Here is a 23,425-nt window from a genome sequence, read left to right as displayed (position 1 = left end):
CTGAATTCAGGACTGAATGGAATTCCACCTCTGTGTCACTGCTAAACCTGACAGGACTGAAGAATTATTAATGTGGAAGAATATGGTCAACTTGTAAAACAAAACACTTATTTCACAAAGATTTAACTTAAAACCCCACAAACCCCATACACTGACAAGATCAAAAACACTCCTCATTGCATTATCTAATTCATAACACTAGTGAACTAGAATTGGTATTAAAAAGTGAGTAGATTGTTCCCCTACAATGAGGTAGTCAAAATATTAGAAGAAAACAATCTTCTCCCCTAAAACATATACTACTCTGAACAGCCTAAATAACTTAGGTTATGTAAAGACTGCATGATATCTCACTTTGATGTAGAAAGACCACAGTTTATATACAGGTCAAGAACTATCTTCTATAGGCCAGCACCCAGCAGATGTGGCACTCAACGGGTGCCAGAAGGACATGGACAGGTTTCAACTTGTAAGAGACCACAAGCAGTCATCAGTTTGTCTTTAAAATAAACTGTTGATGTTTCCCTTCTCTGAAGAAGGCCAAGCATTTTATACTTGACAGTAAATATCCCCCAACATCATTACAGCTTTTGTTCTCAGCAGCACATGCCTATAAAAGCTAAATATCTTCTATCACTACAGGTTTATCCATTCAGGCCAAGACTGGAGCTATGTGATTGCCTAGGAGTTTTTTTTATGGTGCCGCTTTTGAAATGGCATCTGCTCACTGGAGAGAGGATATCCATCTCCAGGGCTGTAAAGTCAACACTTTTCACTGGTACTAAGCTTATATATGTGGAAAATACCAGCGCTGTCATATTTTGGATTCTAGGACAGATAGATACATTCAAGATGTGTTTAAAGTTAGATAGCCACCTTTGGGCAAACAGTTTGTCACTCAACAGTATAGGGCACTGCCACGCAACGGCGGAAGAGGTAAACTGAAAAACTAGAAACGCGTAACTAAAAACATACAGTGGAAATTGGAGGAGATAGCACATAAATATTAAAGTTAAAATCTGTCATCATGACTAGTTTATGCCTACATTTGTGTGCAAAAGTCAGGCTACTCCTTGACAGGTACAAGTTCTTTTGGACCCTAATTTCACCTCTTGCGTATCAACTGATTTTTCTAATTTGAACAGATTTTAGTCAACTAAATCATGTCCTAGCTTTCTCATGTTAGAATGTGGACATCTCCTTTGAAAATGAAAGTAAAAGGCCTAAATAACGAGTTACCAAAGGACATTTCTGTAACAAAAGAGGTACTTCAGCTTTGCAAATGATTTGTACAAAATACTTAAAATGTGTTCCATTTCTTATAAAGTCGTGCTACTCCTCCCACAATTTTGCCTTTTCATCACAGCACTTTTCAAAGATACACATAATGGTTGAAGAACATATCACAAAAGGATTGATAAATTACTTTTTGTATTATTAGGAAGCTAATTCCATTGCTCTATTATTTCACTCTTTCTTTTTTTCTTAACAGTAATTGCAAATGTTGTTAGGTAATTAGATCACTCAACCTGGTCCAAAACCTGAACAGATTTATAAATACAAATAACATAGCAGAAGGAAGAGACTGTTGCCCCTTTTACAGAGATACAGATTACTACTTCATTTTATCACTCCAAGAGTAAATGGTTGGAGGTCTAAACATAAGCTTAAAAATTCTGGAGATAGTGTAATTTTAAAGTATTATACCATAACATTTGGCTACACACCATACTGTTTCTTTTTTACTTATGCAATGTCTATGTATTACTTGAAAATACAATACAAAAGGGGTGTATGCTGATTCTGCTTAGACATCGGGAGATAAGTCTGAACAACCATTGAGAGAAAGACTGTAGAAAATAGCTCAAGTGCTCTGTCTACCTTTTTTTCTAAAAGAGCAACACAAAAGGCCAGAAGCCTTTTTAAATAGCATGGTAGGCAAGGACCATAACGTAATCTGCTTCCAGAAAAGTTGCATTCAATCAGTTGGTTAAGGTACATATACATGTCGTGAAGTCAGTGCTCATGTTGCTTCACTGTACCAATACTGAGCAATGGAACAGAGTTCCCCATCGATCGACAGCCAAGCTAATTCCCAAAGCTGAACGGCAAGTGCTATTTACCCCAGCTCCAGTAAAAGTCACATGTCATTATGCCACTATTGGAACATGAGCTAATGTCTTGGCACACCACTGAGCTGAGAAGACATACTAGTTTGTTTGCAGCCAGCTCAGTCTCTAAGGGCTACAGTTTTCCAGGTACGCTTGCCTGCTGTCTACCACTAGAGTGTTATGTCTACAGTTAGCAGAAATTCCCAATTAAGAAATTATAAACTGAAAGCTGTGAGTGGTGGGATATCTCTAACAGCGCAAAACATAATCTGCAGCGTGTGAAAGGAGAAGTAAATAAAGACAGTTGAGATTTTTTTCAACAAAATGGGAAAAGGTACTTTGTATATACAGAATTGTTCAAAAGGAAGCGTCTACGTTATTCAATTCCCATGTAAAAATAACCAGAGAACAAATCTGAACTTTTCGTAGGTTCCCCTTTCTGTAGTTGCACAACTAAAAAGTCTGTCTATTTCAGGTCTAAATGTCTTTTTGCTTCAAAATGTACATTAATTAATATAGGTTCAGAAAAGATAAACCAAGAACAAGCAAAACACAGGGATAGGAATGCAGCATAAGAATAAAATGATCACAGAGAACAGAGTCCTGACAAAAGAAGATAGCTGTGTGAATTCAAAATTCTGCATCTTGGACAACGTACTAGAAAATAATATGACTATTAATTTTTGTTCTTGCCTGCTTCGGGTAGCAAAGAATATATATCTAACTACATTCATTTTAACATTCTTTTTCCTACTCCATGCGAGTTAAAACACATAGATAACTGTAGCACTAAGAAAACTAATTTCTGATTTTTCTGTCACCTGCATCTAATGCTGCTATTCAAATATATGTGATGCTTCTAGATGTTATGACCCATTAAAAATGAAGCGAGAATTCAATAAGCTGCACAAGATTAGTTTTGCTAATATTGTTGACACTAAATGCATAACAATAAACACATTACTAAATGAAACAGATTGTAATCTTGCACTAAATGAAGGCATTATGAACCAGGCTTATTCCCTTTCGCTAAAAATGCAATCAAAAGCTTTTCAAATTTATCTGCTAGAGAAAACACATTCAAGACTTATTTAATTAACGATGATAAAACTTTCTTCTTCCAATAATTTAAAGCAAAGCTGAAACAATATAACATTAGGCCATAATTCATTTGGGATAGCTTAGGTCAACAGTATTAAATAGATGCCATAAAGGAAAGGGATTAAAGAGCTCAACTATAAAAGAAGCCTCATTATACCAAGCCCTTAACATTAACCTAGAACTTGAAACTACGTTGCGAGAGAACAGAAAGGGGAAAGAAAAGTAACTTCTTTCAAACATGAAATAATAAATGCTAAGTGGTGCTTTGAATAACTGGGAGTTAAGTTTCTTTGAAAGGAACAGTACTCCAGTAGTTAGTCCTTTCCAGGACTTGGTAGCTCTCAAGAAGGTACTTGAAATAAATTTCTCATCAATTCTGAAAAATATTTTATCAAAACTGATACTTTCTACTTAATCATATTTTAATACTGATATATTTATTATACAATGCAAAGATGGATATCTAGCAAGTGACGACTCCATACAAAAACAACTAAAAATGTAAAGTAAAATGTCCTGCAATTTTTGTATTCCCTGCTGGAAGTAGCTTGTTTTATTACCTTAGCTGTAGTATGGGCTTCATGTGTCACTGGGTCATTGGCAGCTTATGCTGACAGTCTCATCTAGAGTGTAAAAGAATGTTAAGAAATAGCTCCTCAGGGGCCATCCAACCCAACGCAGAAGGCTAAGCCTGAGGTGCAAACGCTGCATATGCAGGGGCTAGGCTGCTCCATCAGGCAGAGCCTGGACACGTCTTGCTCCCCTGGGTTCAGGGCGCCAGTCTAAGCTGGCCTGGAGGGGACAGAGCCCTGACTGGTGCGAGACGTGCATGTCTGTGTGGCAGAAATAAAATACTAGCATAGAATTTGCTATCTCCTCGATGTACCCATTGTGCTCAGTAAAGAGATTTTAGGTTTTATGTCACTGGGTGGTGTGGTTCTGTACTTGCGGCCATCCTACCCGATTCCCTCCAGACATCCTGAAACAGGACACTGTTCATTATCCATATTATGCTAAACCCCCAGCAGAGTAAAGCAGCAGGCTGCCATGCAGATATTAGTTATTAAAAAAAAAACCAACCATAAATTAAACAATAAAATAAATCAAGAACAAGAAAGAGGTATGCAGGAAGGAACACAACATTCCAGGAAAATTATCCTAGTGCCTTGTTACTGATGTAGTGCATTGTTACCGACGACACAGTAACAGAAAGTGCATTTTAGGAAGAGAAGATGTGAGACTTTTTTTGGACAAACCAGTTACATGGTCCTAAATGTATACGAGGGTGTACAGAAAAAGGGAAAAGACAGAGATATAGAAGGATTTGACGGTGTACTTGCAAGGCTGGAAAACAGGAATGTGCATTTTGATAAGCAGAAATGGACAAATTCACAGAAGATTTTGAAGAAAAAAAAAAAAATCTGCCTGATAAGTGCCTGGGAAAACATGGTAGAATTCTCGTCCCACCAAAACCACTGACCCATTTCATCTGACTTCAATAAGGCTCATATTCAAACCTGCAATTTTCACGATGCTTTGTGTGGCATTTTTTCTACCAGGAGAGACAGTAAATGCTTTGTTGTGCATCATACTTAATATGCATTTGAGTTTGGCCTATTTTTTGAAGAGTGCATGGTGTTTACTGATGACTAATCATACGATTTTATGCAGCATTTCTGATGGCTGATTCCACGCAGACATTACTTTCTTTTGTTGTGCTAGTCTCTTTTTCTTTAAAAGCAAACAAATTAAAAGAACTTTAAGTTATGCAAATAAGAAAGACATCTGTTACTTTGTTTTAATAAAGAAGAGAGCAAAACCTTATTGTAAGGGAAAGACCATTATTTTGCGCTGCTGAAGCTGTTCGCTGCCTTATAGTACACTCCAATTTGAATTAGTGAGCAAGCTTTGCCCAGACCCCCAGAATAGCGTTTCTTTTAAAGAACTACAGCTTGCAAAGTTCAACACATTCAAATAATTCAACAAATTCAAATTTAATTTGCTTAATTTAAAAATATATTTAGAAATGTGCTTATCTACCAAGCACCAAAATATTTGGATAATATCAAGGTAAGATATTTCAGAAAATAATCTAAATTTACTTTTTAAATAGAAACATTATCATCTTTTTCCATTCTGTGAAAACTTTTTCCTCTTAAGAGAGTCAAGGATATATGGACATTACTCTCATATGTGCTAATTTCCAAAAACTTTGGGATTCTCAGGATATCTGTAAGCTGCAGTTGAAAGCTGTTTGGACTGGAAATAGTACCACATTCTACAAACACACTAACTTGAATGAAAAAGGCCTTTACCAAGCAAACTTCAGAAATGCTTCCTAACAGCTTCTGCTGTTGCAAGCAAAGCTAATGCTACTCAGTATACTCACCAAAGACTGTCCTGGCAGGTACAGATTCTCTGTTCAGCCAGAATGATACTTGAGAGAGAATGACAGTCATGATACAGGGGAGGTAAGTCTGAATGACAAAATAACCAATTTTTCTCTTCAAGTGAAAATGAGCCGTCATTACTGTATATTCGCCTAGGTGCCAAAAACAAACAAAATACAATGAAATAAACTGTTATCATCTTAAGAAAGTCCATTTCTTTGGTAAAAGAAAGTTTGGTACATTTATGAGAACCAAATGTGCTAGGGTTAAATTGCACAGAATGTATTTTGTAGTAGAAAGCATCCTACAGAATATAAGAAAGTTTTTGAGTACAACTACAGCTGAGCTCCAGGAAAGATCAGTGTCCAGGAACTTACAGGAACTCTTGTATGCCCTGACAAGAATTTCAGTCCTGCAGGCTTCTGCACATAAGCAACTCTCTGCATTCACACAAAGGCACCCTGAGAACTTAATCTACAGTCAGAAGGCAATCATGGGGGTCCATCACAGCCTGGCACATGTAGGAACAGTCTAGAGTCTGGTAGAATAATCCAGCGTTTAATGCCAAAAACGTGATGGAAGGAAAATAATGGTTGAAACCTGCATGCTTCACCATTTAGTAGACAAAAAGTGTCATTTACCATATGAAATTAAACAATTATCCCAGTCTTGGGTTACAAACATTAGGATTCAAGACTGAGCTCCAGATAGCATTAAAAAACAGCCACTGGGGACAAGTTCATCTCTGCTATCACCAGTTACTTATTAACTTGAAAGAATCAGTAAGGTGCTGCTATGTGTTACTTGTACCATGTATTAATAGACTATGCCTAATATCTCACATTTTGCAAGTTTTTTTCAGTAGCCTTCTAACACCACCAGCAATGCCTATGTTCTTCATAGCCGAGTGAGTGCCTTTTTCTTCAAAATATCTTTTACTAACCTGTACTTGATTTAACTGTCTCTTTTCCAATTGTTTGGCCTAAAAGATCATACTGATTCAATCTTGAGCCATCTGGTGCCACCTGCACTGAATCTGAAGCATTATAAGTCCAAATGTATGTCACTTCTGAAGTGGTGTATGCATCTGTGGGAAATAAGATAAAATATTTTGTCAGCAATTTAAATCAAACAGCTTCCATCAAAACTCACAGAATTAGAAGAGCTACTTATTTTTCAAAAAAAAAAAAACACCCCAAAAACTTAAAATGATATGGTAAAAAATACCATTGGCCATTTAAAATAGCTTTACTGTAGGGTAAATGCCTATTGCAGCATGGGAACAGGGCACTCATTTGTGATCTTATTAACCACAATTTATTGCTATTAAATCAAAAACAACATCTCTTCTACACTGTTAAAAAACTTGTCAGAGATTAGATATTATATGTATCCTAAAAATCATGGTAAGCCAGATGAAAAGAATAACAATTTGCAAGATTTAAGACACACGTTTTTGAAAATTCATTCCTACATTGTTCTGACTTTCCATTGTCCCCACTCTCCACTTTGGGAGTGTATCCCAAGCATTTTATTATTAGCTGAAATTCATACCTAAATATTGGAAGCCAGGTTCAGTGACAAAGCCCTTAACAAACTTGTAGTGGTTCTGTGCCTTGCCCTGCATACCCTCTCAAATTTCAGTCCTTGGCATCTTTTTGTGGAACACGCTGACATTAAGCAGGCTGCTCCCTCAGTGCATTCATGATCAAACATACATTTAGCCTAGGGTCTGTCAAAATAAACTAGAATGAAAGCAAATCAACACTGTATTTTAAATAACATTAATGCCTCTCCAGTAAGTAAGAAAAAAATTGAGTATGTATGTCCTGCAAGTTTTTCCAGTCTAATAGCCTACTAACAAATGGAGTATGAAAGGAAAAGGGTAAACCACTGATGGAAGAAATTGTGTGTTCATTTTGATTGACTGAGACAAGTACATTTTAAGTCTTATACCATAACTGTAGTGAAGTGAAAAAGAAAAGCAACATTTCTTCTGGGCTGCAAACATTTCCACTTGAGAAATCTCTGGAGGCCCAGAAAGAAACTTCTTCATGCAACTAGCCACAAACTGCATGACTAACAAAATCTACCAGGTGGGTAGCATGTAGAGATTTTTAACGCTTCCCTTCTATCTTTCCAGCTTCCCACAAGACAACCTCTGCTTTAATGCAAACCAGCAGTATTGCCAATTGCTGGTTTGTCCCCATCCTCCCCACTGGTGGCTAGACTTTTTGATGAGGATAAAGAAAGGCAATCTATTAAGCTACAGCTTCTCCAATACATTCAGTTTGACTTTCTCTTATGTATAAAAAAAGCCCTGAGACATTCGTACAGGCCCATGATCCTCCTAGCAATGTAAGATTAGCAGCATATGAGGAGCTGTGACAAATATATACCACTGGCAGACTTGCCTCAGCTGAAACAAAATCCTCAGGATTCCTGCCTATTTTCACCACTATTCATCATTCAAATTCTATCCCAGAATAAAAGCTGAAAAATGCACAGCAGTCTAGAAATGAGTTCTAGGTAAAGAAATAAAATGAGTGTGAAGCCATTCAAAATGAACAGAAATAAGAGTCCCCTGGATGTGCCAACAGGCTGGCGCCCAGGTGACTGCGGGGGAAACGAAAGACAGCTTTTCTAAAATCACATTGCTCACAGTTCGAATTCTCCCGTTTACTAGAAAACCAGAAACCATGGGAAGAGAACAAAGAAGAAATTAGTAAGCAAAAAAACCCAACCAAACAATTGAGAGAAAAAAAAAGAAAAAAAAATAAACTGTTCACACAAAGTCTAATATACCTAGTCAAAAGGGTTTCCAACTTAGGAATGTAAGTGAAGTTGTACTGTAAAGAGTTGTGCTGTAAAGTAGCCTCTTGGCCTGAGTATCAGTTTCATTATTACGTTTTTTTTTAAGTTGTTTTGAGGCTACATACGAGTCTTTTTTCCTCCCACATCTTATAAATCAAACATACCTTGCTGTGCACATATATGTAAATATTATTAGTCAGTAGCCAATTTTGGCTAACATCTCTGGTGTTACTTAGTTAAGCTGTATTATGTATTATATCTATAATATTTAGGGGGCAAAAAAGGCTGCATGATACAAATATTATTAATGCTAATGATCTTTTATCTCCATAGCTAAGATTTCCCTTTAGTGTGGAAACATTGTCAGAAACACAGACTTGGTTTAATTTGCTCCAAACTCAAAGGAAAAGGGATATGTCAGGGTTATGGAGAGTGGGCACAGTGCTCTGACAATGTTCATCTGGTTAATGATGTCCTTAGTGGCAGCATATCACCTGTTTTGTAACTTGTGGTGGCTGCAATTAATGTAAAAGCCAGAATTTAAAGGTATTAACTGGTTTCCTCAAAAAAACATTCCCTTTCCTGGGCCCAGCAGAGAATGTAGGCTGCAGCCAAAGAAAAAAAGAAAAACTTTTGGTGGTTTTATATCCAGGATATGTATTTTATATATATATATATATATATATAATGTGATCCTAATTCACAAAGAAGAATAATAAAGGCTGTAATATAGGTAAATGAAGTTACGCTGCTGTTAAAATAATACTAGTGAGATCAAAGTCCACCTGTCTATAACATGCAGATGCGATAATGAGTGAAATATTTTATCACAAGAAGCCATTTGTTGTTGCCTTCATTGACTAAGAATGTAAAAACAAATATCATTAACAATAAACCAAAAATAAGTGTTTCACTAAATCAAAACAAACATTATTTGAAGTCTTTAATCTGCTCTTCATTAATACTACACAGGCTACGTGCACCCAGGCCTGCATTCATCGGTATGGTTTACATGCTGGAATAAAAGTAGATCAGTGCCGTTCTGAATTAGGTGCATAGTGTCTATTCTTAACTGGAGTCAAGAAAGCTTTAAAATACATTAGAAGACACAACACTGAACAGAGAAAAGAGATTTTGATGTGTCACGTTACAAATTTTTCAAAAAGTACCATCTTGTGTTTTAAACCTCTCATGTAACAGCTTACTGAAACAAAGTGATGCTGAACAATGTTAGATATTCACTAGCCAAAGGCTATACTTCTCGTTATATACTTACAGCTGCCAAATTTCAGTGGGCATGAGTGAGCATCCATAGGGAAGTCCTCCAAGTGCATTGGACATTCAGCTTGGACTGTAAGCCTAAAAGGCAAAAGACCGCTATGCATTTAAGTCAGTTAGCAGGACAAGAAAATCAATTCCACAGAAATGAACAGAATTCATGCTGATTTAGGAAATGAAACTCAAATGTTGTATTAAACTAATTAAAATTTAAATCAGCTCTTGCTTCTTCCCTTTTATGTGTTCCTTTGGAAGGCATTGACTTATCACATCAAAAACCTGAAAGAGCTGACCTCAAAACTATGAGGAAAGGCCATTTAAATGAAAATATAAATTATGTAACTGCAGGTTGTTAAGAACAGTCATTTTCTTCTCATAATATTCTGAGGTACATGTGTGATTATATGGCTCTCAAAGGCTCATTACAAAAGCACATAAAATACAGTTAATTTGCCAAAGGACTGTGCTCCATAGTTTTCTGAATTTTTTTTTTTTTTACAGTTTGAATGGAAGATGTAGAAAAAAACCCATTTGTGTTCTTTCAAAAGATTGCTGCTACTCATTCTCCGTGTTACTTGTGATTATTGTTTTTGTTTATGCGTAAGCATGACAGTATGTTAACAATGCATTCGCTTTTGCTCATTTTGTGAAAAAATCCCAGCCATGTCCCAGTATCAAATATGGGGATTGATACGGTAAAAAAATAATTTAAAACAGTTTGAAGAAAGTTTTTGACAGACTTTTCTTTCCCATTATTTTTAATTTAAATAAATAAATAAATAAAAAGCTCTGTTTCTCCTTCCTATCCTGTAAGTCTCCTCTGGGTAGAGATTTTTTTCTGGATGTCTTCATTCCTCTTCATCCAGCCTCAAACATCAGCTACATCCTCCTGTACTCCCAGTGGTTCATAGTCATTGTATTCCCCACAATGTTCTCCCAACTTTCCACCCAAAAATATTCCATATTTCTATTCCCCCACTCCCCAGGAAAGTTCTTCTGAAATCAAGGGGCAGAGAGAGAGAAGAGTCAGCAAACAACTGAAGGGAAAGGAAAGAACTGCATGAGCCTCTGATATAAATCACACTATCATTTTGAATAGACACAGATAAAAATGGCTGTTTAAAATCTAGACAATGAAAACAGTTTACACATTAATCTCATATCCTCAGGAGCAACTTACTTACAAGTCATGGAAACGCTTAGTTAATTCTAGCTGACATGACCCATCTTATGTTTTTTAAAAAAAAGTCTTCATAATGGTTTCAAACAGTATTTCCTATTATGTATAGCATATCATTATAACACCTTCTGGAGGGAGAGAATTTCAGTCAGTTTATACAGATACAAGTTCAAATATTGATTTGAGCCCCAGCAGAAACACTATAAATGGGTGTCTCAATTTATTTCCAGCAAACTTTTCTGAACCTCTCCAGCCACCACATCATTCAACATCATTAGCAGTCTACCCATCAACACTCAATACTATGAAGGTTTGGGTGTTGTATAGTAAATCAGGTTTAAGGGATGCTGGTATGGCTGCATGGAAAAAATTGCACATTACATGTTTGCTTTACAGCTCACATTTTATATCCTACTTAGGCTGGGGATTTTAAGTCTACATTCACAACAAATTCAATTTATTAAATACTCTCAAAGAAAAAGAAAGAAACTAAGTCAGGGGTCTCTGGAAATTTGGATAAAAAATTTCCAAAAAACTCATATAGGTAACATTACTGCAAGAAGAGTAATCGAAGAAGAAATCAGTCTTATAAAAATGCTGCTTATGCCTATGCATACATGATACTTATAATTTTTCGTAAATTATTTTCTAAGAAAATTTAATACATTTTACCAGCTTAATGTCTATCTTAACTGCTAATCATGCACAGGATGTAAAAATTAAAACTCTAAGTAAAATATTGTCACTAGATATAAAGAAACAGTTATTACAGAGTAAGACATATTTTCCCTGTAGTTCTTGCTGGAAAGAATTTGAAGCCTTATTAACCCTTTCTTCTTACTCTTTAGTTTTTATTGCCACTGATCTTAATAATAAATTTGCTTAAAGGCTCACATGGTCGGTACAATGGGTGCAGTAACAGGCAAAAGTCATATACTATTTTAATCATTCTAAGATGGAGTTGGTAAATTTTGAGCATTCTTAATAATTCTTACACAGTGATTCCCATCTGAAGATCTCAAAGCACTTTATACAGGTGGTCAGCACCTTTTAATACATTTATAGAGGTATGAAAACTGAGGAACACGTAGGAAAACTGATCTAACTCATAACCGGCCAACAGACTTGTAACAGAACTGGAAACAAAAACGTACAGTTTCGTAGCTTGCTTTCTGCTGGGACAGAAATGAAACAAAGGAGAGTCCTCCTGGAACCTTATTTAATTGTTATCTGGAAAAATCACATCGAGAAATAGCTTGAGTAGAGAACAGATGAATAGACTCACCTCATGGTGTACAAGAGAGTCCCATCATCTTGGATTCGTAGAAGCTTGTTTGGCATTGTCATGTTATGAGCCACTGACTTCTTCCCATTGTGAAAAAATGTATCTGGGGTCCAGATTTTGCTGGCCATTAAGTTGTTCAATCGAAGAATGTTCATTGGGCCCTTAAACTTTAATCTCTCATCCTTCCATCTCTGACGGAAGAAAACATCTATTGTGTATTCCTGTAATGGAATAAAGATATGCTTTTTTTGACACAATGAAACATTAATCTGCTTTTTGAGGGCCAAAACAGAAAAGCTCTGGTTGCAAAAATTCCCTTGGTAAAATTGTCAAGGGAGAACAACCATCACACAAAATTGTATAATACTAAGAATAAACAGGAAGTCCATTTATTAAGGGTATGACATTCTCCTTCATGATTGCTAGCTGTTGTTTGTATATTGAACCCTTCCAATATTTAGATTTCTGTACCTGATACACATAGTATGTGTGACAAGGGTAATTTCAATAAACACAGCTATTTTTACATTAAGAAGTAAGAAAAAAATACACAGGATATTAAACGGTTCCTGCAACAGATACACCTGAAGGAGCGTAACCCAGCATTCCAAGAGCACGGAGAATGGCTGAGACTGGAAGGAAGGAAACAAGGCTACCCATAAAGGGTACAATATATCCTGGCAGACTGGTACAAGGAAGATTATTGCACAGGGGAAAGTAAGGCTCTGTAGTGGTATGGATTTTATTAACACAAGTACATAGGTAGGGAACAATAGCTGATGATTAACAGGTGACACACACTGCTGAACTTTGATGGCTAATCTTGGGAAGGAAGTACAGTCTGGAGAAAAGGATGCAAGCGAAAACAGACTGATGACATAGACCAGATGCCTGTGTCACCCAGCGCTGGGTATCCCATCTGCTGGGTTTTGTTGCGGTTCTAAACAAACAAACAAAAAAGATACTGATTAAACATTGATAATGTAAATTCATCAACTAACTTCAAATTGGATCTGTAAATGGATTTAGTGGTTTGCTACTGTCAGCACAGCATATAAATTGGAAATTGAAGAGCTTAAAAACTTTGTCAGAAGCAAACTGTATTCTGTGTATTGGCAAATGCTACCTTGGTGCAATTTCAGTTTTGTTGGACAGGTGCAAAATGGACCCATGATTTCAAAATATTAGTATGTTACAACAGTCTGTACTATTGCAATTACTCTGCAAATGCTACAGTTTATGTAAACCATTTCTGAGTAAATTATCTTCGAATGATAAAATTCAACCAATATAAAATATTCAAGTGATTTCAATATAAAAGTGATTTCAAGGAACTTATCAGCCCCCATCACTTTCTGCTGGCTCCCTTGTGTGCTGATTAACAAGGCTTAAGTTTTTTTCAGTCAATCATACAGTGGTACAAAAGGAGCACTGAGTAGACAGCGAGAAGCGGCAGCCCTCTTTAGCTCCTTTGGTCTGTGAGCCAAGGAGCTGTGAGGACCTTTCCCAAGTCAGGGGCAGAGACTAAGACGAGCATGTGGAATAAAGGAAAGAGAATTCTGTTACCCGAAGGAGCATGGCAGGGGCAGGAGAGAAAACAGTTGTCATTAGGAACTGTGACAGGTGCTTGGGGAGATCTTTTCAGAATTATGTAATGGGATACTTATAAACTAACCTGACAAAAACCACAAGCGCAATTTTTAGCTATATCGAAAGGTCTTACATTACTACAATACAATTTTGTCATTTTTCTAATTAAAATTATGGTTATTCAAACAAATATTAAATAAAACTAACACTGCAGTACACTGAAAATTAATTTGCTTGGGTTTCTTTAATGCCAGTTGGTATTATGTCTAATAACATTTTAGAAATATATCTGTGAAATACAAAATTATGCACTTCCACAACATGTATTTCTTTGACATTATACCTGATCTTTTACTGTCTCTCATCACTGCCAGAGACACTGCCTCACGACAAGTAATTTTCCCATTTCTCTATGATATATCACATTCAATCGTCCTGTTTTATTTGCTAATTTATACGTTGTGTTATTTGCTAAATATTGTGTGACTTAAAATCCAATTTACAAATTCCAAGTTATCTATCAGTTCAGTTGTAGACCAGGGAAAGTCACAAAACACATAAAATCATGGAGGACCAGGAGCAGCAGGAACAGTGTGCTTGAAGCAGGGAGAATATATGAAATCTGGCTAGAAATATCACGTAATTCAAGGAAAACAATTGGCCTAAAAGCCTCCTTGTGGTTTCTGTCTGAGGGGCTTTGCCAATAAATCATTGCTATGTATAAGATTGATGTTTGTGGTATAAAGAAGTGGAAAGAAGAGCCTGAGGGAGTAAGACTTTGAAATCCCACTGAAATTCAACAGAAGTGAGTAATAAATCCTACAGGTTCCTTTGACAAATATCCCTGCACATAAATGATTAGAATATAAATCTTAAGTTTTTGTAATGTTTCCATCAATAAAGAATTTCAAAGGTCCTGCTTCTTCACTGTCTTCCAACATATATAAAAAGAATTACAAGAGATATAAAATGGAAAAAAAGCAGACATGAAATGCCACTAAATCAAAACAGCAACATTTCAAAAAACCATATCTGATGCATGGCAACTGCTTAGGAAGTGGAATAAGCAGGAGAGAATCTGAGCTGCAGCCTTGAAAGATCCCACTGATAAATCTCTGACTGATTCACAGGTAATTCTAAGCTCTCCATCCAATCCATGCTGGAAATCTTTATTTGCAGAACATCCCATTTAGAAGATAGGAACAGGGAATAAACCAAGGTTTGGTATGAATGATCATTAACACCTTCTCCTTCCATTTACCACAATAGCAATAAAATCACACATAATTCTTAAATAACTTACCTTTCTATAGACCTCAGTGCATTTTTCAAAGGAAGTATTGGGATCTCAATTTTGTATGAAAGGAAACCAAGGCACAGAGATGAAATTAACTTGTCCCGGTCCATTTACAGAGCGTTATGAAAAGCAAAATACAATCCATGCCTTTTGCATCCGAGTGCTATATTCACTGATCCCATGTTCCCTCCTGAGCCAAATCTGTTCTACTTATGATCATGAATATCCCTATGATAACTGCCATACAAAACAAACGAAAAAACAGGAAACTGTTAAAGTATTTTGAATATAATCAATGTGACAAAACCCCAGCATTTATCAAAAGATGCTACATAAAGATTTTGTAACTATTTCCTATCCCATATATGTACCACTTTGTGGTAAACGCTGTGTAATGTCTACTTGCCAAGCAAGACTAACATTCTGTTAGAAATGCAAATCTGGACTCCAGAAAAAAAGACTCAAATTAATACCTGATACTCGTTTCATACAATCTGCAGATTCTCCTATATAAAAAAAACCTGTGCTCTCTCTGGACATTACCAAACCACTCTCCAGTATATAGTGCAGTATCTCCACAAAATCACAAGAGCATACTTCCAGGACTACAAAGGACTCCTGTGATCATTTCTAGACAAGCGAATGCTTCCTACTGATTTGTGTCTGAAATGGTGCTTTCACAACTGGATTCTAACACAGTACAATTAAACATAATCTTTCAAATAGATATTCTACCAGCTTACATGAAATTTTAGGTACAGATGATGAGATTCTTACTACAGTGTTAAGAAGCAATTGAGCCTCTGCCAGTTCAATGGTCAGAAGAATAAAATGGCGAAGGAATTTCATTCTTCTTTTAATACGCAGTTGTTGTACATAACAGCATGCGCAGTAAAAAAAAGACATTAGTATCTCTGGGAGAAGCTTTAACTGACCTGAGTATAAGCAATCCCTCCTCACTACGTGGCAGTCTTCTTTTTTGCTAAGGCCAGATTTGTATGGGAAAAGTTCAAACAACAAAAAATGTACTCTCACCCTCTCAGCTAATGGTTGGCAGATTTTGGCAGTCTTTGCATCTGGAGTAAAGATGGAAGTGTTCCAAACATCTCAAAAATTGTGAGTGTCCATTAGCAAGCAGTATTGTCATGGAGCAGACTGAATATTTTATTGATCACCCTCTCGAACACAGTATTTTGTTCAGTGAATAGTTCAGGCCAGAGTTCCTCATTCCCTACTTGCAAAGATTTTTCTCAGTCAGTTCTCCAAAGAAAGTTTGGCTTTTTCTTGACCACATAAAGCCATTAACTGACACACATATATAACCATGAAAGCAAATTTTAAATACTGTAAAATATAAAGCTTTAAAAAGGCAAATACAAAAAAATTAAAAATAAGGAAAGGGAAAATGGCACGTATATCTTTTTATTGATTCTTTAAAGACAGTCAGAAATACTGTGGTTGATACACTGACGAGATAAACACATAAGATTCATTAACCTAAATCTCACGTAGCTAATATAGGGGCTTCATATTAATATTTATTTTTAGATTAGTATAATTTCTTAAGTTTAGTTCTTAGAAAGCTCATTCTTGGTGTCATATCTACCTTAAGGCAATGTGCAATTTTTCTTTCAGTTTAGCTTAAAAGCATTAACAATATTAGTATGCAACTAGTACTGTTGAATACTAACATGGTTGGTATGCAACTAAGTATCAAAACCACTTCCAAGAAAACCAAAAAGGAGTTTTAGACAGGAGACTCAAAAAAATGCAGTTATTCAAAGCAAAATGATCTGCCCAGTAGATGCATTTTTGCTATAATCTGGTATTTGTGGGTTTGATGAGTGTAAGTTTGTGATGGAACTTCTGCAAATTAATTTACCAAACTTCCTCATTAAGCATTCCTCACAAAAGCATCTAGCTTTTGAGTGAATGCTGAAATCAGCTTTACAGTGGGAGGATCAAATCATTAGTTTGTTGTCTTGGTCATTTCATTCTCTGTGGGATAGATTTATGCATGTACAAACGGCATACACAAGGGCTAACACACTACAACAGTCTGCAAAACCCCATAGTTCTTGAAGCACACTGTTGTATAGCTTGGCTTTACTTAGGCCTGTCTACCAGATTGGACAATCAATGTTTCTACCACCTCCATCTCACTTTCTACTTATCTCTTCTCTAAAAAAAAAAATAAATAAATAGTTGTCTAACAATATCACGACTGAAAGAGTTCAGGATGCAATTCTCCTCTCCCCAAAAACCCCTCAACGCTCCAGTCACAAACACTGAGTACCTCACTAGCTGTGTATGTAACATCAAATCTCACTGCACTGATGTATAAACTGAGTCCGTTTGTTCTTTTCCAAAACTTACATCCTAATGTGTACAAAACACAGAACATAGAAGGAAATAGCAGACAGCCAGAAATTCCTTTCTGGCCTTTGGGAGGTGCCGATCTTATATGCTGGTGAATAGAATTCTTGAAAATATTCTGAATAAACTCCCTTATGAAGGAGGGTTGTGGTTTGAAACTGCACTGTTGGTTATTCTTTACCAAAACCCTTAACAGCCCTGTTAAAAACTTAAACACTATTCCATCACTGCATTTCAAAGGAACATGTATTCATTTTTAAATAGGTAAGTAATGTCTGCAAGATATATATGACCTTTAATACTATAAAGAATACGTGGTATATTTCTAGGGAATTGTAGCATGATTTTTCTCTATTTGAAGAACTCATTTCAAGCCTTTTATTTCCGCTTCATCTGCCAACTTCAGTCATTTTTGTCTAAGCATTTAATCTAAACATGAAGTATTTGAAAAAAATCTGGAAAAAATGTGTTTAACCAGTTTGAATGATAGTGTCTAGGGAGGAGAATGTCTTCCTATTCATATCCATTTATGAAAAGGACCTTCTCTGAATTATTTTCTTTCTCTTTCTTTCCATACACCTGATGTAGAATGAACTCTGAGTCTAAAATAAGCACTGAGGAGGGATAAGAGAGGAATATGAAAGATATGAATAGGGATTACTTCGAAAAGAGACTACAGGATATTATTCACACTGCTGTCACTGAAAATACAAACACTTCTCATTACCCTGTTTTATTCAGACATGGAGAAAGAACGACCCTGAAACACAGTGGATGCCTGGTACCAGGGACAGGAATCCAAACAAGAGGTACACTGAGGGCTAACGTCAGTGAAGGGCTTGGACACAGCCTCTGACAAATCAATCTCCAATACTGATCCACTTGGCAGGATGCTGCACAGGGGAACAGGCCTTCCCAACAGAAGAAAAGGACAGAGATTCTGCAAGAGATCATGTGAGATATTCTCCTCGAAATTTCAGCCTATGGATTTAACTTGCAAAGGCAATGACCTGAGCCTGTAATAAAAGGGATTGACTTTTCAGAAACATATCAATGATAAAAAGACAACCTAGATGCTTCCCAACACCCAAGAAAGCCAAGTGTATTTATCATTTCTATTTGCCTTTTACTCTTTAGTCTTCTGTTACTGAGTTAAAATAAAAGCTACAGTAAAATAATTGCAGTGCTTTTTTTAATCTTTGTGAAAAAATCATCTTGGTGCATTCCCTTATTCTGGTCTGACTTACATATCATACAACCCCTGTACAGCTTCTCTCCAGGTAAGGAACCATAGCTAATAATTAAACTTTGAAACAGCTAAAAAGTAAGTTTCATAGAAAAAGACAAAATCTGAAATACAAAATGGAATGAGGAAATCTGAAAAACAGATACAGAAAAACGCGGTTCCCAGTTCAGCCACTCTCTCTAAGGAACCATCCTCAGTTCTAGTGAGAGATGATGTAATAATCCTTTCAGTCATTTCTGGATTTGACCTTCAGCCTCCATTGAAATTTCTGTTCTGGCTATATTTGAAAAATCAGAAACACTTAGTGAAAGTTTAATTGAAAACTGACAAGATGGATGTGTGTGTAGTGATGAACTAGCTGGGTATGACCATCTCTACAGAGAAATGTTCATGTTTCTTGACTCTAGAGTGAAAAAATAGAGGTCTATCACCAGGAAACTAGGATAAATTGTTGTGTATAAACAAATAGGGGAAAACAAAGATGTAACCACAGTAAACAAAACTCCCCAAAGACAATGAAAAGCTAAGGTTGAAAGTTGAAACACAAAACTTTCAGAAATCTTGTTAGTTTTAATATTCAAGCAAAACCGATTCAGGTCCTGCCACTTACTACTAACTGCGTGTTGTAGGAAAGCAGGAAAGACTGTTCTCAGTGCCTATATGCTCTGTCTTACATATAATAACCATTGCTTGAGGAGTAAATATGTTTCTCATTTATTACTTATATTTTTTTTTTTCTATCAAGGACATCAGCATTTATGGTTATCTGGGAAATTTTAGAAGCCAAAGTGTCAGGAGAGCCTGGAAAGAAATTAAGTCTGAGAAAAAGCTGTAAAAGTACCTTGCTTGCAGTGCTAAAATCAGGGTTAGCAGCATATTTAAAAATACATCAATCTACCAGACTTCAAATAATTCATTTTGAAAAAACAGAGAAATAATCAGTTTTCATATTTACATGAAATTATTTCCATTTTGTTATCCTACAAATCATAATCCAACCAAAATTATCCTTCACCTCAGAATTTTCAAATATTAAATATTTAATAACAAATGTTTAATTACAAAATTTAATTACAAATGTTTTAATTAGCCTCTTTAATCATAATTTAGCCTTATAAGTTTTTAGAAAATTCACATATGCTTTGCTTTTCAATTGTTCTGTTCAATTTTTGGTTTGTTTGTTTTTCTAAACAATGCAGCTTTTCTTCTCTCAGGCTAATGTCAAAATAAACTTGTGTCACTGATCTGGTTGGAAGCCTGTAAGGCATAGCATTACAACACTGAACTTAAACATTTCAGAGAAATAACAGCTCAAAAAGACAGAACAGTGAAAGTAAAATCTGTTTAATCCCATATTTTGGTTTGCCTTCCTTGATTCTCATTAGTTTGCAAAACGAAGTTGAAAATTCCTGTTGTATATTGGCATTTCCTTTGACATTAAATACTGTGGTTGACATACAATAGCATTTTTATGACACAGCTAACACAGATACCAATATACCAATATTTTACTCACAACAGTTCATCTGAAGCGCAGTTTGCAACAGAGTTCTGGCCAAGAGTCAACAGATTTGGTAGCCGACTATTTTGGGCAGAACAGAGAGTAGCATCTTTTTAACTTAGTCAAAATGTTAATCCACAGCAAGGATCAAAAGTTTTTGACTCTTAACACATTTGGAGAAAAATCTCAGCCTCAGCTTTTACCTCCTAAACTTATCAATGACAACTTCAGCTAGCCTAAAATCAGTCAAAGATCAAATTCCCCTGGACTTAATTATTTTTTTGAAAAATTGTGATATTGGAAAAATACAGGGAATATGAACAAAAACCTACATTCTAGCAATCCTACTGAGTCACAGATTGCACATAATACCATATTATCATTAATGGGAACTACTAAGTGAGGAAAACAGAAGCCTCACAAATTGCTATCGATTCAACAACAACAAAGGTGAGAATGACATTTTATCAACTTTGTGAATCAACACTGCTATGCGACAACTGTGTCCTTAACTCCTATCCACCCATCATTTTCAGTGTGCCACCTCCCTCTTCCATACTGTAAACACATATTAATCATCTCCCATGGCAGTGAGTCCCCTTCCCATTTTCAACAGGCTTTTCTCCTGAGCACTGTTATTCTTCACAAGATGCTAACCAAAGGGAAAAAAAACCCAAACTGGCAAATAGATAATGCAAAGGGGTGCAGTCATATACCTGCTGAGTTTTGTTGCTATGAAAAATCCCAGGGGAAGGAATCCTACTGGCAGCAATTGACTCTGAGACTTCTGGGCAACAGTAGTATCCATCCTAAAAACCTGATGTGACTGAGGGCCTCACCACTCACACTGTGAAAGCAGAGGACCTCAGGGGCTGGGACCCAGCCTTCCTGAAAAGATCTGAGATTCAGTTTGGGATCCTCTGGAGATTTAGGAGGACATGGGCAAGAGTCAAATTTATTCTTCCAATGAAGCCTTTTAAGGAGGAAGCTTAGAAAATGAGAATATTCTGGAGCTTCCAACATTTACGGAAGAAAATATCAGTAAATCCTCTGTATAGTAGTTTACATTATCAATTCAGTAATGCAATACCTAAATGAAAGAGTGCTCATGGTAAAAACTCTAATGTCACCTTCATATTTGACAGAATATGTGATAGTTTGGAAGCTATTATTTCAAAACTCACATGTTGAAATTTTCTAATTGACTGCTCATACATTTCAAAACGATTTTATAATTATCAACTGAACAAGCTAAATTAACCCTGAAGCTTGTAGTAGTAAGTATTAAACTGCTCTTACTTACCTATCTACTTATCTGCAAATAGACCTACCCATTACAGTAACAGCTGCCGTTCTGATGCACTGCACTCTGTTTCGATTAACACCTCTGCACAGAGCTGTTAGAGCTGTAGCATCAAATGACCCGACCCCTTACTGTGCCGTCATATCTGTCTGTGCAAATGGAAACCCAGAGTTCTCCACACATTTACACATTGATGTCAGAAGTATTTCAGGAGCTAGGGATGAGGCTCAGAGAGCTTTTCATTAAATTCCCATTTAAGCACAGATGACTTGCACAGCCTTGAATAAGTCTCCTTGTGCCTCAGGACCACATCTTTAAAATTGGGTTAATATCATGTCCCCATTTCACAAGAATACTGTAAGTGTAAACACTGTGAAGTCATGAGATACTAGACTGACAAGGTCAAGATGTTCATATCACCTTAGTATATAGCTGTGGATACTTGTTTTTTATAATTAGTAATAAAGTAAGAATCATTTCAGAAACTTAACATCATTAGGAAAAAACCCTCAAGAGAATCAGTAACATACACAGTGACAAAAAGAAAATAAATGTCTATTTTTCCTATGAAATTACTTTTCATGTGAAGCCTCAGTAATGTGTTCATCACAATCGAAACAAAGCTTGAAAACTGAAACTATCATACACAAAAAACAAACAAAAAACCAGAACATATTCTCCAAAGATATGACTACCTGTTAGTCAATGAGCAAATAACTTTTAAAATGTACACCGTACCATGAAATATTTAGTTTCGTTGCAGCCTAGCTTGTAACATCAAGATGATTCCTGTTTTGTATGATGCATAACCTGAAAGTTTTCATAGAAAAGGTAAATATTGCCTGTTTCTAAAAATATTCATTTTTTAATACCTATAGATACACATAGGTAGTATTCTGTATGTCTCATATATAATCACGAATGTTCAAAACACTTCAAAAAAAATCTCATGCAGGAAATAATTTCTTGCAGGAATGGCAAAGGCAGATAAAGTTAACCTTCAGGTTTTCCTTCCCTTCTTTCCTTTCAGAGATGTTATATCCATGAAGATCTTTCTCCCTGGTGCAACGCATTCTGCCTAATCTGTGTATGATTTGCAGTGAGCCTGCAAAGGACCCCTTGCCTCAGAGTTTGTTCCATTGCTGTTTTCATGAAAAACTCTAATCCAGAGCGATATCCTGACAGTTTCTTTCTTTTTAATGTTACTGACTTCCTTTAAATGGTTACTAAATAGCGCAAATTATGAAGGACAGATCTGTAGAACACCACAATGGTGCTGATGACCCAACTTCCAAGCTATGTCTTTCAAGAAGTTTAGTTTAGACTGACTCCAGTCAGGTCCCTCAGACTGTTGCCAACATTAAGAGTGCTCCTACAGAGCACCTTTCACTCTAGTTTCATCCAAGAGGAATCCAGTTCACCCATCTCAAGGCTGCTCCAGAATATGAACCAAAGTACAGTCAGTGGGGATAATCAGGAGATTCACTGGTCCAAACTAAACAGCTAATACAAGTGTACTTATCATGTAAGGTCTATAAACCAATTTCCATCTTTAGAACTACTGGGATTTGGCACTTCCTGACTTCAGTGAAATCATTCCCAATTTGTCCATAATAAGTAAAAGCAGAATACAAGTTTAAAGGAAGTTAATAGTATATATCTTACACCATTTACGATATATGCAAAAGATTCAGAAACTCACCATATCAGTATCTGAAACAGGTCCAAAACTGGTCACATAGATGTTTGTGAAGACTTCAGTAATACTATCTAATATAAAAAGAAAAAACAAGCAAATATTTTAAATTTATAGTACTTCTTCAAACTCTCTATGCAAAATTACGGGACATTTTGAAAAAGTTTCTGTCCTTATTTACTTCTCCTAACCAGTTTCCTGTTGTAAATACTGGGGGTCTCTACCCAACTTAACACAGAGGTTATTGGACGAGAGTT

General features: G+C 36.1%; 1 protein-coding gene across 1 annotated transcript in view; it reads right to left on the bottom strand.

The window, feature by feature from the left end:
* The window catches only part of GABRA2 (gamma-aminobutyric acid (GABA) A receptor, alpha 2), a 57,452-nt gene that overhangs the window by 6,923 nt on the left and 27,104 nt on the right, over positions 1-23,425 (bottom strand). Inside the window, exons 3-7 of the mRNA XM_009335164.1 lie at positions 23,175-23,242; positions 12,160-12,380; positions 9,693-9,775; positions 6,546-6,689; positions 5,602-5,754 (exon numbers count right to left, since the gene is read on the bottom strand). Coding sequence (XP_009333439.1) covers positions 5,602-5,754; positions 6,546-6,689; positions 9,693-9,775; positions 12,160-12,380; positions 23,175-23,242 — 669 coding nt within the window. The remainder of the gene's footprint in view (positions 1-5,601; positions 5,755-6,545; positions 6,690-9,692; positions 9,776-12,159; positions 12,381-23,174; positions 23,243-23,425) is intronic.

Source organism: Pygoscelis adeliae, unplaced genomic scaffold (assembly GCF_000699105.1).
Source record: "Pygoscelis adeliae isolate BGI_AS28 unplaced genomic scaffold, ASM69910v1 Scaffold21, whole genome shotgun sequence".
NCBI classification, from domain to species: Eukaryota; Metazoa; Chordata; class Aves; order Sphenisciformes; family Spheniscidae; genus Pygoscelis; species Pygoscelis adeliae.
The sequence above is the reverse complement of the archived record's forward strand: the minus strand, read 5'-3'. Positions and strand labels throughout refer to the sequence as shown.